Below are 18,267 nucleotides of genomic sequence, written 5' to 3'. Positions count from 1 at the left end.
AATGATATTGGGGTAGATTCCAATGAGGGTGAAGAGGACGATATGATGTAAGAGTTATGAAGTGGTCCATGCTCTATATTTGGAGGAGTGGCGAAAACGAGAGGATAGGGTTGTCATAAGAAACCCGATGAGGGGTCAAGCTAACTCATTACAGACATATATGTCATGGTATCGAAAGATTATGAGGCTCATTGTCACCCCGACTACACTAGAGCGCCCTTCGACTCATTACCAACCCATTCATGAGGAGGGTCCAAATACCTTAATTCCATTCCTAAACCCATTAGGATTTATTGTGAGCTTTTAGAATCCCCTCTAGAAGGTTCTATTCTATCCTATTTTCTAAAGATAGAGATTTAAGAATTTTATATCGGATAAAACATCTGTTTTTCAATGATTTTAATCCCGGTCAAAATAGATTACGTATGGGTATTTGGTTAACCCAATTCGATTGGGAATCGAACTCCGTACGAACTCTATCTTTTTCAAAACCATCGCTGAGCGACAGCACCATCGCGCCGCGATGGACCTGTCGCGCCGCGATGAGACTTGTTTTACTTTGATTTGAATTCTGACTCTTTTCTAATCCTTCGACCCTCTTTTTCCCTTATAAATAGAGGTCGTATCACCCCGTTTTAATTCACCAACAATCATCATCAATACCCTCTTTAATATTCTTTCCCTCTCTTAATTTTTCATGTTCTTAGCCTAGCCTAAACACATCCCAAACACACATCCTTTATACTCTCTTCGATCAAACACCATATCTCATTCACGAGATTTGAATACTCCTAGCCATCCTCTACTTGCCTTCGACTTTGACGTGAAAGGTTGATAGTTCTGAGGGTTTGGTCCTAAATCTCTATTTCAACTATTATGTAATTTATTTTATTTGATTTAATCTTTCTTGAAGTTACTAACGTGTTTATTGTTTTAATAGAAAGAAAAATGAGGCATCAAAGTGAGTAATTTGGTTACTTAATTATTCTTTCAATATAGAAATCATGTTTAGAATATTACTTTAATTCCTAGTATCATGTTAGGATGTTTTATTATGATTTCTAGCATCATGGTAGGATGTTTTATTATGATTTCTAGTATCATGTTTCGGATGTTATTTTGATTTCTAGTATCATGTTTAGGTTAATGCTTTGATTATGATTTTTATTAGTGACATGCTAGGGTTTGTTATTAATCCGTTTAGTATCATGCCTAGGATCTTGCTAATCATGTTTTGATGGTATCATTATGATGATGATTGCTGTGTCAATTATACGTTGTTTGATTATTCATGATTGATTGTTATTGCTTGATCACGCCCCTTTTTGAAGGTTTAAAGGAAATTTGTACTTGAAATCACACCTAATAAGATAATTGATAATTTGATTTTAAGTTAATATGATTTTAATTCAAGTGATCACCAATAATAGATTTGATTGTGCATTATTAATTAACCAACGTAAATTAAACAGGTTTAGGGCTAACTTGATGTATGTATGTTGATCGGAAAGCGCACATGAATATCATAAGAATTAAGTAGAGGTCGATTTAAGGCGGGTTCAATCTCTTTTAGGTTGGATTCGTACCATCATCCTCGAATATCTAGTCATGGTTTCGGACCACTATGGAGTTAGCGATCTCCTTGATCGTGAATGGGGTGTAACCTTCACACTCGTGGACGGTTTACGAGTTCCTACAACTTATTGGCGACTCTTCTATCTCTAGCCTCCTTCCGTTGGAGCGCTGCCATGCCTAAAAGCATGAACACAGTGAGGCTCAAAAGGTTGAGTTTGAAAAATTCCCTACACTTAGGCTTTTTGACTATATGCAGTAAATGGTGGTTTCAATATTGATTTTGGTGAATTTTATTGAATATTATAAATGTATTTGCTGAATTATGAAGTAAAATTACAAACTACAACAGATGCAGGGAGTGTAGGTTACAGATTGGCTTTAATAATTTCGGTGCAGGAAAACAAGAAAAACTTAAATTATGGTACCTTCAACTTAGAACCGCTAATGGTGATGGCGGTTCTATCTTAGAATAGAACCGTTAATACCATTAGAGATTCTATCAATAGAACCGCTGATGGTATTTGAGGTTCTATTAAAAGAACCGAGCCTACGTGGACGGTACGGTGGAAATTATTTTTTAAACCAACGTATATACGGAATTAATTTTCTTTTTAGCATTAATTACAGAAATCACTCTGATAAAAACTTAAGTATATTCGACGATAGTTATTTATGATTTCGCCACTAGTGTGAATATATAAGAGCACATGACCACATGTACGGATCTGGATCGTCATTCGTCAAGACTATATTTGAGTTTTGCTTGACTACTTGATAGAGAATCAAACTTGGTTACGTATATCATTCTTCAATTCGTTTAATTACGGAGTAGAGGTAACTTAGACAAGTTGATGGCTAGATCGTGGTACCAATTATAATTAGGATTTATTTTTATTAATCCCAGCTATGGATTATTTTCTAATAATCTCAATTTTGGAGGGCATTTATTTCTATTAGGTCATAAATGGTCAACAAAAGTCAACAACCTATTATAATAGGTTACTTAACACGTGTCAAACCCTAATTGGTCCAAAAAAAAAATTAAAAATTTTTAAAATTAAAAATATAAATAAATAACTTTTGAAAAATAAAAAACAAAACTTTAGCCCCTCCTACCGTACAACCCTAAACCTCCACTCCCACCGCCCAGCCAACCACCTCCCTCGACCCTTGCCGGCCTGCCGCCTTTGCATCACCTCTCCCTCCACGCAAACACCCCGATTTCCCTCCCCCACTCACGAAAACCACTCTGATTTCTTGTAATTTTTGTCGATCAAATTGAACAAAAGACCACCATTGTTGGACCTCATGTTCCTTGATATGTCTTCCTTGGTGGTGGGGGAGGGGTTTTTGGTGGTTTTTGTGAGTGGAGGAGGAGGGATTTGGTGGTTTTCGTGAGTTGAGGTGGGGCGATTTGGTTGTTTTTGGGGGAGAAGGAGGAGGATGGGGGAGGTGCATCTAGGCACCAACGAAGGAGAAGGAGGAGCGGTGCCATCGACGCAGGGAGAGAGGAGAGGGGACGTAGGCTGGGGTTCTAGGCACCAGCGTAGGGGGAGGGGACGCTTGCCGGTAGTGGAGCTATGGGGTGGCTGTTTGTTCTTATTTTTTTTTTGATTTTTTTTTGTTTTTCTTTCAATTATTTTTTTGACCAATAATTAGACATGTGGCTTTTTAATAATTTTTTTTTTTATAAAAAAGCCTCTTTAACAAGTCACTGGTCATTTGGCCTGTTAAAAAAAAAAATGCCCTCTAAAATTAGGATTATTCAAAAATAATTAAAAGTTAGAATTAATTTAAATAAATTACCCAAAATTGGGATTAATAATACCAATTTTTCCTTATAATTATTCGTAGAATAAAGATTTCACAATGATGCCATAATAAACATAAAGGCCTACTACAACACATCTTATATATTCATATTGCTTTTGACGTTTGGATGGAATTATTTAAAATTAATTAATTCTTACTAGTTCAATTGTTGCATTTGCATAGATTATGTGGGCCTATGGCACCACTAATAATACAAAGTATAATTAGATTATTTGACACATAATATATTATTTCTAAAATTTTCTTGTAATTTTTTTTTCAAAATTTCTGTACTAGGAGACATTACCTCCATTTTTACTGAGATTTTTGTTTTATGGGTGCCATTCCTTGACAATGCATATCTTTAATATAATTATTAATTATTAATGAACAAAAAATAATATAATACTTACTTTGTAAGTATTAATTAATACAAATCAACTAGACCATATATGGTTATACTTTTTCTGTTCACTTTTAATTACAACACTTATAATTTTTGCATTGACAATTTTAAAAGTCAAAGTGTTACAACTAAAAGTGAACAAATTAAGGAAGTATATGTTTTAGAAACATTTCATCAAAAATAAATTGAAGAAGTATCCTGATAATTGAGAAACTTGGTCACAATTTATAATATAAAAGCATTTAAATCAAATTATTAATAAATATCTTGAATATTCTTGTATTAGTTACGTAATAAATAAAAAATATACGAAAAAATCTCTTCCTCTAATATCAAATTATTAATAAATATCTTGAAAATTCTCTTGAATATTTTTTCATAAAAATAAATAAATAAAAACCGTTTAGCCTATATTAGTGTTTTTTTTTTTTTTTTTTTTTTTTTTTTTTTTTTTTTTGTGAAGACGAGGGGCAAGCCCCAGTTTAGCCTATATTAGTGTTCAAATAATGTTTTGAAATGTTCATAATATATATATATTTGTTGTTCATATGATAAAGATTCTTAAGTATTAATGTTTATAAAATATGTTCATATTTTGAATGCTTATGTTCACTTTCTGAAATGCATATGTTCATATTTTTTTATGCATATGTGTCACTTTTTGAATGCATTTGTTCACTTTCAGGGACCCAATGCATATGTTCATATTTTGTATACTTATGTTCATTTTCTTAAATGTATATGTTCATATATATATTTTATCATATGTTCACTTTCTGAAATGCATATGTTCACTTTTAGGGAACCAATGCATATGTTCACATTTTGAATGCGTATGTTCATTTTCTAAAATGCATATGTTCACATTTTGAATGCGTATGTTCATTTTCTAAAATGCATATATTCACATTTGCAATGCATATGTTCATATTTTTAATACTTATAATGCGTATGTTTCAATTTTTATGTACTAAACGTTCATTTTTAGTGTACTAAATGTTCACTTTTAAAGTTCAACGTGTTCATTTTTTTTTCCAATTATTATTCACAAATATTAGCAACTTAATTAAAAAAAAAACAAAAATCGTAATAACAAACAAATTTAAGATGCAGCAATTCAATAATTCATCACAAATTCATCGATCACAATTTTTGCAATATCGATTACAAATTAAACCTAATATTTACATAATTAAATGACATTCATCACAGATTCAATAATTGAATTAATATTGAAATAATCAAATTCATCAATCTTATCGATATCCATCACAGCAAATTCATAGAAACTAACTTGCATTGATCTCTTCGGGAATAACGATCAAATTCATCATTTCAATTTCACGAAATCAATGGAAGATAAAAATAGAAAAAACAGAGGAGAGAGAAAGTGTTTATGAAAGTGAAAGTATAGAAATCAAAGAAGATTTTGATGAAAATTTTGATCAAAATTATTATAGGAATAAAAAGTGAAGAGAGAGAATTTAAAAAAAGGAAACAAAGAATTTAAAAAGGAAAGAAGAATCACAGGAAGAACAGTACAAGAAAGAAGAAAGAGGTGGACTGCGTTTCATGCACTAGAAGCTGCATTTAAGGGGTGTTGCAGCAATTCTAGCTGCACAAACATGCAACCAAGTATATGCGGGAGTAAGGTGAACGATAAGGAAAATCGAAATGTTTTTAGTAGGGTTTGATTGCACAAACTCATGAGTCATGATTGTGAGACGTAAAATTTCTCATTAAACCAAGTCTTGATTGTTTTTTTTGATAAATAAGAAAAACTCTACTAGATCGAAATTTCATTGTTGAACTCAAATATATTAGATGCAATATGTGACATAGTTCTTACATATTACATTACGAATATAAATTTATAATTCTACCTTTTATATCATACTTCGACATAATTATGCAATATTGTTCAATTCATGCCGATGTAGCAACACATATGGAGTAATTGTATCATTGTATATTTGTATGTATAACATAAGTTGACTTTCTAACAAACTTTTGACTTTTTCTCGATACATCCACTTTTTTCCCGGCTATAAATATTTTTTAAAAATCACACACAATCCTTAAAACCAACCAACAATACTTCTTAGCGTGTACGATAAAGTTAACAACTTTTACATGATGTTAGCATAACACCAGCATTTCATTGTGAAAACAGAGTAAATCACAACAACAAGAACAAAGAGGGGAAAAAAAAAAAACAGACATTTTCATCAATGGCGGCAGCCAAAATCTTGACACTAGCATGCTTTCGGAATGAGAGGAGCAGGACAGATTTATCGGCGAGGCCTCACTACCCGTCGATGCCGAAATACCCAAAAGGCGTTTCGACGAAAGAGAAGGAGAAGATTGAAGGGTCTGAATCCAAAGCTCTGTTTTCTGTTATTGGTATGACTTGTTCTGCTTGTGCTGGTTCTGTTGAGAAGGCGATTAAACGACTTCCCGGTATTCGAGAAGCTGTTGTTGATGTTTTGAATAATAGGGCTCAAGTTATCTTTTATCCTTCCTTTGTCAATGTGAGTGCTCAATTCATGTGTTATTATTGATTTTAATTTTGTCAATATTTGTTTTGTATGTAAAATGGTAATTTATTGATTGGATATGTGAAAATTTTGAGGGGGTTTTTTTTTTTTTATTTTTTTTATAGGGTTTATATTCAATTGAGAAAAATAAACCCTGTAATTTAAATTTGATTTAATTGAGCGATAGATGAAAAAAATTCGGGCTGCTTATTAGAACTTATTAGAACACAATTTAATTGGGGTACACAACTCCCATTAAAAATTTGATTTTGATTAGGGTTTTTGTTACAAGTGCAAAATGGAAATGGGTTGTTCATGTTTGATTCAGTTCAAGTCATATATGGGTGATGAATTGTTTGATTCGATAACAGATGATATCAGGTTACATTCGAAACAAAATGCTATATTTATTTGATGGTAAAACTAAAATTTCAATGTTTTTGTTCTTGAAATGTACATTTAATTGTTCTTGTTTATTTGTTGCCTTAATTTGGTTGGTTACAAATTCATTTTTCATTAGTTTTTCAAAAGTTTTGTACAATTTTATAGGAGGAACAAATTCGTGAAACAATTGAGGATGTTGGTTTTGAGGCATCTTTGATACAAGATGAGACTAGTGAAGGAAGCACACAAGTATGCCGGGTACGCATAAAGGGAATGACTTGTACTACTTGTTCAAATTCAGTTGAAGCTAGTCTTCTTGGAGTTCAAGGTTTTAAAAAGGTTCAAGTAGCATTAGCTACTGAGGAAGCAGAAATTCAATATGATGCGAAGCTGATCAGTTACATTGAGCTACTGAAAGCTGTAGATGATAGCGGGTTTGAAGCTGAACTTATCAGCACTGGAGAAGACATTAGCAGGATGCAGCTAAAGGTTGATGGCATAAGCTTAAGCGATTCGTGGGAAACGATTAAAAGCTCACTTGAGGCACAACCTGGTGTGCAAACTGTAGATGTTAGTCAGACTCTTCAGAAAATCTCTCTTTCCTACAAGCCAGATATGACAGGACCTAGGAACTTTATTGAAGTGATTGAGTCAGTTGGGTTGGGGCGTTTCAAGGCTATGATATATCCTGAAGAAGGTGGAAGAGATTCTCATAAACACGAGCAAGTTAAGCAGTATTATCGAGCATTCCTATGGAGTCTTATCTTTACGATACCAGTATTTCTGACCTCTATGGTCTTCATGTATGTTCCGGGTATAAAACATGTGTTTGACACCAAAATCATGAAGATGCTTACTGTTGGAGAAGTACTAAGGTGGGTTCTAGCAACTCCTGTTCAATTCATTATTGGTTGGAGATTTTACTATGGGTCGTACAAAGCGTTAAGGCATGGTTCTGCTAACATGGATGTGTTGATTGCCTTGGGAACAAATGCAGCATACTTTTATTCAGTCTATATTGTGCTTCGAGCTGCAACATCTAAAACCTTTGAGGGAACGGATTTCTTTGAGACAAGCTCTATGCTCATTTGCTTTGTTCTTCTAGGAAAGTATTTAGAGGTTTTGGCCAAGGGGAAAACATCTGCAGCCATTGCCAAGCTCATGGACTTGGCCCCTGAGACAGCGACACTATTGACCCTCGACACAGATGGGAATGTCATAAATGAAAAAGAAATCGATAGCAGATTGATACAAAAGAATGATGTGCTGAAAGTTCTCCCTGGTGCAAAAGTAGCCTGTGATGGTTTTGTAATTCGGGGTCAAAGCTATGTGAATGAAAGTATGATAACAGGAGAATCTCGGCCGGTGCCCAAGAGGAAGGGGGATACAGTCATAGGAGGGACAGTGAATCAAAATGGAGTGTTACATATCAAGGCTACGCGAGTTGGGTCAGAAAGTGCACTTTCTCAAATTGTCCGTCTTGTTGAATCAGCACAGATGGCCAAAGCACCTGTGCAGAAGCTTGCTGATCGTATATCCAAATTTTTCGTGCCTTTGGTAAGTCTTCATTTCGACTCTATACCACCAAAAATGTGATTGTTCTTATTTTTTTAATAGTCTGAAGTATGCATAAATATTAAGTAATGTCAAGTATATGTTTTATTCTTACAGGTCATTTTTCTCTCAATTTCAACTTGGCTAGCATGGTTCTTAGCTGGAAAATTCAATACCTATCCAAAATCATGGATACCCTCATCTATGGATAGCTTTCAGCTTGCATTACAGTTTGGCATTTCTGTGATGGTTATTGCTTGTCCTTGTGCTCTCGGATTAGCAACACCTACTGCGGTTATGGTTGGTACTGGAATTGGTGCATCTCAAGGAGTTCTCATAAAAGGTGGCCAAGCTCTGGAATCTGCTCACAAGGTATGTATCATATATGCTGCAGTCTTTGCTCGAATACCACATTGCATTTTACATTGACAAGATATAATAAGGTAATCTGACATCCTAAATATTTTGTAGGTGAATTGCATTGTGTTTGATAAGACCGGGACTCTCACCGAAGGCAAACCACTAGTTGTGAGCACAAGGCTCTTGAGTCAAATGACACTTCGGGAGTTCTATGAACTGGTGGCTGCTGCTGGGGTAATTTATTCTTCTGTAGCCTTTATATTTTGGTAAATTGATGTAGGAGCAATCAAATAACTAGTTTTCCAACCAACTAATAAATTGCGTTCAAAGAGTATATCACCTAACCTACTTAGAGACTTAGAACTTATAGTTCTGTAATTATTGTCAGATCAATAGTGAGCACCCATTAGCAAAGGCAGTAGTTGAGTATGCCAAGAAGTTTGGAGAAGATGAGGAAAATCAAATCTGGCCAGAAGCAAGGGAATTTGCTGCAATCACCGGTCATGGTGTAAAGGCCATAGTCCGAAACCAAGAGATTCTTGTGGGTAACAAGAGCTTGATGTTGGACCAAGGAATTGCCATCCCCATTGAGGCAGAGGAATTACTTGCTGAAGCAGAAGATTTGGCTCAGACTGGTATTTTAGTATCTATTGGAGGTACTGTGGCAGGGATTATAGCCATTTCTGATCCATTGAAACCGAGTGCACGTGATGTCATATCTATTCTTAAGTCTATGAATATCAAAAGCATTGTGGTGACTGGTGACAACAAGGGCACTGCACACTCCATTGCCAAACAAGTTGGAATAGAGACTGTTATTGCTGAAGCCAAGCCTGAGCAGAAATCAGAGAAAGTGAAGGAATTACAGGTAAGAATATTTCGTTATATACTTAGTATTCCAATGTTACAATTACCTATACATAAGTGTCTCATTTACTAAGAACAAATGCAGGCAGAAGGTTACATAGTGGCTATGGTCGGAGATGGAATCAATGATTCACCGGCATTAGTAGCTGCTGATGTAGGAATGGCTATCGGTGCAGGGACCGACATAGCAATCGAAGCAGCTGATATTGTTCTCATGAAGAGCAATTTAGAGGATGTCATAACAGCCATTGACCTTTCCAGGAAAACTTTCTCCAGGATACGGTTGAACTATGTATGGGCATTGGGTTACAATGTGCTTGGGATCCCTATTGCTGCCGGGGCTTTGTACCCTTCACTTAGGTTCCGGTTACCACCATGGATTGCTGGAGCTGCTATGGCCGCGTCATCAGTCAGTGTTGTTTGTTGGTCTTTGTTGTTGAAGAATTACAAAAGACCAAAGAAGTTAGACACTCTTGAAGTCAGGGAAATAAGGGTTGAATGATATGATAAACATAGGTTTGTGAGTCTGTCATCAATGTGTACATATTATAAATTGTGCAGCTGAGCTGTGATTTGTGTTCATGCAAAAGTGTATATATGTTTTGTGATGGAAATATTTGTGGTACACTAATTTGGTTGCTGATGAGAAATTTGTTGTACATTATTTATTTGATGTTGATTTCTCTGTTTATCAAACAAGATATAGAAAATTAGGCGTTATACTACTAATTTTACAAGCAGTCACACAAAATATTATATATATATATATATATATATATATATATATATATATATATATATATATATATATATATATATATATATATATATATATATGCAAAATAATACACTTCTTTTAAACATTCCACCAACATGAAGACCCACTTAAATTAATTGAGTTATATATAATTATAGAAACATTTTAAAACTTTATTATGCGTATACTCTTGAAATTTTCTATTATTTTGTATAACCAATATAAAAATTCATATTATAAAGTCAAATGATATTATGTACAGTGTTTATATTAGTTATTGTCTTACGTAGTAAATTGTACCACCCCTCAAATTTTAAACCAACAAAAAAGAAATTGGCATCAACATGAAATAGGAGAATTTCACTCACATTTGGTTATCTTTGTTCATCAGATTACATTAACTAGCCTTTTGGCATGTGCAATGCACGGATTATAGAAAGTAAAATTGGGTTATAATTATTTTATTTTCCGTTAGTATATAAATTTTTTTATGAGAAAAAGTAAAGAATTAGGGAGAGGAAGTTGAACATCTTAACAACAAAATACATTCATTAAAACTATTGAATATGGAGAATATGATTAAAACATCATTTAATACATAGATTTCAACAATAAAACTATATATTACGGAGTAAAAAAAGAAAAAGAAAAAAAAAAAAGAAATTAAAGAAGGGGATGACACTTGATGCTTGACGCTTATAGTTTGAGTTTTTATATAGATGTATAGTCGTATAGATAGATAGGTAGTTTGAATTAAAAAAGAAAGAATTAGGAACCATTATTTTTTTACAGGAATATAGGAAGCTACCTTTTGTAAACAAGCATAATTTACAAAATATTACTCCTTTTTAAATTTTTAAATCTAATATATCATATCATATCACTAATAAATAAAGCTAGTCTCGGAGCCAGGCCACCAGACAGTGACACTTGACATCTCAGTTTTTCGCCAAGTATCGCGCCACGTAGGCGATAAACACGTATTATTGTGACACATATGATGTTAAGTAAGCGGTTCTTGGATAGAATTTTTTAAGATAAAAATATTGTATAGAGTTTTATTATCGATATACTTCTAAAGTTCTAATTTTTCATGTATATAAAATTAATCATAACTTTTACTAAATATCCGTCCATTTATAATATAAATAACTAGATGAAAGCCCGTGCGATGCACGGTTTTTCCATCTAAGATTTTTAATTGTTTGATTTATTGTATTTAATAATTTCAGACAAAATTACAAAAGTTTAATATTTTTTTTTTACTATAATTTATAATGAATTTATTAAATATATAAAAATTGTAAATATGATATTTTCCGTTATATAAAATCTTTAATGTGAAATAATAAATTTTTAATAATTTAAATCTAAATCATTATTCATTGTTTTACCATATCTTTTATTTTGATAGAATCACCAACCTCGTCCACATCAACCTACTACATCAATGGATAAATTGAACCGTGAAATGCTAGCCAAACCGAAATTGATATAAATTAAATCTTTACATTTATATAAAATAAATTAATATATTTACCAATAAATGAAAAATTGTTGCGATTTAAAATCTTTCAATTAATTATGGACGAATTGTACAAAGTTGGCTTTAATTGAGGTATGAACGTAATCAAAATTAAGTTAATTTGATGACTTGATTAAGCTACCTAATTCACAAAAAATTTGTTTATCGTCCCCAATCGCCCAAACAATAGTATTTTGGAAAATTGAATCATTATTTTGTTGTTGCTGACAATGTGTGCAATATTGCTTCTTATTTGTAACGACTGAAAAGTATCTAATGGAGTAAACTTTTCCTTCAATCAATTTTGAACAAAATTGTAGAACAAAGTTGACTTTAATTGAGGCATGAACATAATCACCCTGTAATTAAAAATAAAAAAATGAAGTTAATTTTATGACTTAATTAAGCTACCTAAATCACAAAAAATTTGTTTTAATCATAAAATTAATTGATAAATACTAAAAGGTTCATTAAAAGATTTAATAAATGTAAACAATTTATAAAGATTTAATACCTCTTCATCCAATAGGATCATCAGGCGAGAAACTCGCACTTTGATATTCCAAAGATTTTTGCTCTAATATAATTCTCTGATTAAATTAGATCTGCATGTAAACAAAATTTTGTAAACAAAACATAAACATATAATCATTAAGTATTCCAAACAAACACAATTGAAACAATAATCACAAATATACATTTAAACATGAGTTTAAAACTTAGGCTAAGAATTACCAAGCCATTGGTGACCTAATAAAACTGACACAAAATTAATGACACAAAATTTGCTTGGTTTGGTTTTGTATTGATACGATATTTTGTTTGTGTCATATGATGCGTCAATTTATAATGGTAAATATCACAAATTTTAATTTAATTATAATTAAGGAATAATTTTTATTTCTTATCATAAACACTATCAAAATTTATCTTATAATAGTAGGTATATAAATCCTATATCTAAAGATGATTATTTTACAAGATAATTTTTATTTTTTAAATAAATTAAATCCTAATAAATCAATATTCGTTGTTTTTTTGCTTATGTGGTGCGTCGAATGCTCTCCAAAAATGCCTACTTTATTTTTATATATTAGATTTATTTAAAAAATACAGAGTAATATTTAATCAATAAAAATAAGTTTTAATCAATAAAAATAATTTTAGTTTGGTAAAAGTACTTTTAGTTCAGTAGAAATAATTTAAGTTCATAAAAATAATTTCAAACAAAACTACTAAAAATACAAATTAAATAAGTGATATGATATCATATGCCTATTTTTTTTTTCATTTTCAAAAGGGATTATATGATCATATTTAATATCCAAGCCAAAAAAGTTTATCCTCAAATTTTATCAACAACCCAAGCATCGCCTGGGCACAAAACTAGTATATATATAAAGGGGAGTTTTTCCCCAATATTTTAAAGAGCCACCTATGATTTTTGATTTTTAAAAAATTCTTAGAGCGCCATGTAGGATTAGTATTCTTAGAGCGTTACGTGTAGAATTATGCCACGTATGATTATCATTTTAAAGCGCCACGTAGGATTAGAATTAAAAGTTTAGATTAATTATAAACATAATATATTATCTTTTTATATCGGAAATTTTATCTAAATATGAGAAAAGAAACAATTTATTTTATTTCGTATATATAAAAAAAATTAGATTAGATAAAAAAAAAATAATGAAATATGGAAATGATTATAAAAATATTTTATAAAAGAATCCTAATAAAAAAATGTGAAATCATGTTGAATTAAAAAAAATATCAGTTGTTCAAATAAAAAAATCAGTTTTGGATTAGGTACAAATAATAAATAAAAAAAAAAGAAAAAGAAAAAACTTTGAAACTAAAAATATATGCTTTCTCTTTTTCCAACCAAAAAAAAAATATTCATCATTTATCATTTATTCAGCTAATAGATTAAGTACGTTAATAAAATTTATCATATATAATAATAAAATTTATCACCACTTTAAATTCAGTATTTTTTCAATCCTATTTAAACTCATTTAATGTCCCACACAAATAAACGTAAAACTTTGCAGGTAAAGAAGCATATTTTAGGATTCGAACACCATGAAATTCTTGAATGTGGTGAACAGTGATCATAGTTAAAAAAATCAGTCATAGGAGTTAATTTTGCAAGGATGTTAATTTTGTAAAGGGGCGGATTTAATCATGCAACTTATCAACTGGCACGATCAACGATTAATTAACAAAGGATGATGGAAGTCTAGAAGATCATATGTTTCACCGTGTACACAATTTGAAAAAAAGTTGGTCAAACAAATACATATAGCTTTACATTTTATTTTCCTTATATTTTTCTTTAAGAATTGGTTTGTTTTGTTGCTTGAACAAAAAAATACTGTGTTTATATATGTGTGAACCTTAATTAAGATTAAAAAAAATAGTAATATTATGTATTAATATTTTTGTTATTACGATTGAATATTAAATGTTAAATTTAACTATTAATAGAGATTCGTGCATCACACAGGCATAAATTTAGTATATATAATAATAAACAACCTCAAAGGATGATTTGATACTTAGAGCATCATTATTGGTGAACACAAAAAAATGGTTCATGGGTTACTATCATCATTTCTCTCTCATCCACATCAACCCAACAAACCATTTACAATATGCACTCTTAACAATGAACACTAAACAATGGTTCATCATCAATACTCCCTACCCCACCTTATTTTATTTTTGTAAATATAATCTTTTTTGTTTCATAATTATAATTTATTAACCCGATGTCAATGTAATTAATTGACGTATTTAATATTTTAATCGTGATTACTAATTAAGAAATTATCGCATTTTTTTATCAGCTTTTTAAAAAACTAATATTTTAATCGTGATTACTAATTAAAAATAATAATAACAATAATAATATTAATATTGGTATAAATAATAATAATATTGGTAATTATAGAGGGGATTTTTGAAGAGAAAAATATAGTAGAAAAAAAAATGAATTTTCAAAGTTGAAAAAAGTATATCAATACGGGTGTCTATTTATAGAGGGGAAAAAAATAGAGTCGTTGGTAATTTTTTTTTTTTTGATTTGTATTTTGTAAAATATATCCGTTGTAAAATTACAACGGATATATTTAAAACAGTACACACGTGTCAAGCAGCGGCTGGGCCAAGTGGCGCGCTCCCAGCCGCTGATTTCTATTTTTTTTTTCTGACCTTTAACAGCAAAACGACGTCGTTTTGCAACATGAAACAGCAAAACGACGTCGTTTTGCATGAATATCAGTCCAAAATATTGGTGGGGCCCACAGCGAATTAATTCATGCAAGTGCTTGCTCCTGCAATCGAACCCATGACCACTCAACATGAACAATTAAAGAGTTTGTCATTAAGCCACCACTTTATTTGTTCACTCATTGTGAACTATTAAAATGTTCACCCTTAAAGATGCTCTTAGAGCATCTTTATTGGTGAACCCAAATAAATGGTTCATGGGTCACTATCACCATTTCTCTCTCATCCACATCAACCCACAAACCATTTACAATATTCACTCTTAACAATGAACACTAAACAATGGTTCATCATCAATACTCCCTACCCCACCTTATTTTATTTTTGTAAATATAATCTTTTTTGTTTCATAATTATAATTTATTAACCCGATGTCAATGTAATTAATTGACGTATTTAATATTTTAATCGTGATTACTAATTAAGAAATTATCGCATTTTTTTATCAGCTTTTTAAAAAACTAATTCTTGTGATTAATATTTTTTAAACAACAACGCAGCTAATTTTAATTAACAAAAAAAAAAGAGGTACAAATCGTGATTACAGTTCTACAACTATAATCTAGTACATTTTATTTAAAAAAAAAAAAAACAACTACACATCGTTTTGTAAGATGTCCTTAGGGATAACCATTTGTTGTAAACCTAGTTGCCTAAGTTTTCGTTGTTACCAAATTTATTCCATATATGTTCGACCAAGTCGTTTTTTAGCTGCAAATGAGTCTGTTGATCCTCAATCTCTGTTCTACGAGACAAGTATAAGCCGATATCCACAATACGATCAGTACGGTACTCGGTAGTGTCCTCATTAGCGTTGCCTCCAGCATTCATAAACTCATTGGTATTAACGTTATTTTGATACGTCTCTCGTTCATCTTCAACGATCATATTATGTATTATGATGCAGGCGAGCATGATATTGTGGAGTATGTCGGTATCCCACGCCAAAGACGGCTTTTTAATAATGGCAAAACAAGCTTGAAGGATCATATTTTGACCCAAATTTTTTTTCTTCTTTCTATTTGTTTTGGGGTTGGTATTAGCATCCATAATTATAATTTATATTTGGAAAAAATAAAAATTTAATAATAATAATAATAACGACAATAATAATAAAAGTAATAATAATAACGATAATAATAATAAAGGAAATAATAATAATAACGATAATAATAATAAAAATGATAATAATAACGATGATAATAATAATAATAATAATAATAATAATAATATTAATAATAATAATATTGGTAATTATAGAGGGGATTTTTAAAGAGAAAAATATAGTAGAAAGAAATGGATTTTCAAAGTTGAAGAAAGTATAGCAATATGGGTGTCTATTTATAGAGGGGAAAAAAATAGAGCCATTGGTAATTTTTTTTTTTTTTTGATTTGTGTTTTGTAAAATATATCCGTTGCAAAATTACAACAGATTTATTTAAAACAGTGAAACGTGTCAAGCAGCGGCTGGGCCAAGTGGCGCGCTCCCAGCCGCTGCTTTCTATTTTTTTTCCTGAAAAAAAATAAAAATGGGTGGGGCCCACAATCCATAAATTCGTCCAAATGCTTGCAGCAGCAATCGATCCCACAACCATTCACTATGAACAATTATAGAGATCACCATTAAGCCATCCATTCACTTGTTCACTCATTGTGAACTATTTTTTTGTTCACCCTTAAAGCTGCCCTTAATAAAGAGTATTTTTCATGTATGATGAATTTTGAAGGAGACTTCACCTATTAATGCGAGCAAATACAGCTGAGGTAAGTTAGTGGAGCAACTGAAAACACCTTTATTTTTTTAGTTACTTTTTTTGACGAGAACAAATATTGGCTAATCTTAGACTTCTTAGTGGAGTAGTGGAGATATTAGACAAGTTAAAAGGTGCTTTCTAACTATGAAATGCATGAGCTGTAAAAAGTACTCCGTATATCAAGCTTAGAGTTGGTGGGGAACTCACCTTGTAACTTTGAGGTCATGAGTTCCACCAACTATATTTGCTTGGGAGTACGGGGATTCCCTTACCTCCCTCTCTACTCTCAAGCGGTTGACCTGCAAATCTAAACTGACTTAAACTGTGAGAGGTGTCAATCTAATAGGATCTTTCATCTTACCTTTAAATAAAATAAAAATAAAAAGTACTCCGTATAGGAAATTTTTTGAGAAACTACTACGAAGTAAACCCGGAATTTGTGCTTTACGTACTTTACATTATTTGTCAATGTAAAACTAATTATATATAAAAATAATAAATAAATAAATATTATATTATGAAAATACATTCTTCGTATTTGTGATTAATCTAATCACAAGTCCTTATACGAATATATTAATTTCTTACATATAATTTATGGACGATGATCCTGTCAAATGTCACATTGTAGATAGCTTAATTACAGAAATGGAGGTATTAGTTGTTTGAAAAAGTAAATATAATAGAGTCGTAAATATGCAATTTCTCATTGAGTAATAAATTTTAGTCAAGCACAACTTGAACGCTAGAGGCAAAATTTGATCATTTTTTTTTTTTAAATTCAAATTTAAAAATTATACAATTTGATTTTAACTTTGGCAACCAAAAATGGTTTGACTTGAAAGTAAGTGCACTGTGCAACTAATACATATAACTTCATCCTAATAGGCTAGCTAATTAACTATAGATTTGAATCACCTCTATGATATATTTTCAGCTTAACTTGGTCAAAGGTGGAAACAATATTTTTATGGAGATATTTGTATTAGGTGTCGAGGTAGAATTCTCTTGGGGTGGAGGCATGAAGCATGTATGTGCATCCATCAACTCTATTTCTCAATCCTTTCAATACTTGTCTTTTGACCTAATTTTATTACTAAATACTTATTTAGTTCTTTGTAGTACATGTTTATTTTATTACATTTTTAAAAAAGACAAAATCAACGATTAATATCTTTAATTATTAATAAATAATAAAAAATTAATATAATGAAAACATACCTTATACATTTATAGAAAAAATCCCACCTAACTATATTAATTATAAACTACAAAAGATAGTTAATTTTGTTTTTAAATTAGAGATTGAGAATAAAGTCAATAGTCAAAACATGTCAACTACTTATAAAAGCACGAAAGAAGTATAAAACTAAATGTCATTAATTATTGTTGGAGTGATCTGAATTTAGATTTTTTATTACATCAACTTGTTACTACAATTT

General features: G+C 31.1%; 1 protein-coding gene across 1 annotated transcript; it reads left to right on the top strand.

The window, feature by feature from the left end:
• The first annotated feature begins 5,859 nt into the window (after positions 1–5,859).
• LOC110719450 (probable copper-transporting ATPase HMA5) lies at positions 5,860–10,196 on the top strand. Its single transcript, XM_021898398.1, has 6 exons — positions 5,860–6,324; positions 6,880–8,271; positions 8,386–8,640; positions 8,740–8,862; positions 9,017–9,496; positions 9,581–10,196. The coding sequence occupies exons 1-6, from the start codon at positions 6,025–6,027 to the stop codon at positions 9,995–9,997; spliced, it is 2,967 nt and encodes a 988-aa protein (XP_021754090.1). The 5' UTR covers positions 5,860–6,024; the 3' UTR covers positions 9,998–10,196.
• Positions 10,197–18,267: the final 8,071 nt, after the last annotated feature.

This window comes from Chenopodium quinoa, unplaced genomic scaffold, assembly GCF_001683475.1.
Source record: "Chenopodium quinoa cultivar QQ74 unplaced genomic scaffold, ASM168347v1, whole genome shotgun sequence".
Classification (NCBI taxonomy): domain Eukaryota; kingdom Viridiplantae; phylum Streptophyta; class Magnoliopsida; order Caryophyllales; family Amaranthaceae; genus Chenopodium; species Chenopodium quinoa.
This window is presented reverse-complemented; position numbering and strand designations above follow the sequence as displayed.

Excerpts from the sequence above, each read along its gene's own strand:
- LOC110719450 (XM_021898398.1), top strand. The coding sequence starts at position 6,025 with ATGGCGGCAGCCAAAATCTTGACACTAGCATGCTTTCGGAATGAGAGG. Across the intron at positions 6,325-6,879 it reads TTTATCCTTCCTTTGTCAAT|GAGGAACAAATTCGTGAAAC; the intron begins GTGAGTGCTCAA and ends ACAATTTTATAG. Across the intron at positions 8,272-8,385 it reads CCAAATTTTTCGTGCCTTTG|GTCATTTTTCTCTCAATTTC; the intron begins GTAAGTCTTCAT and ends TTATTCTTACAG.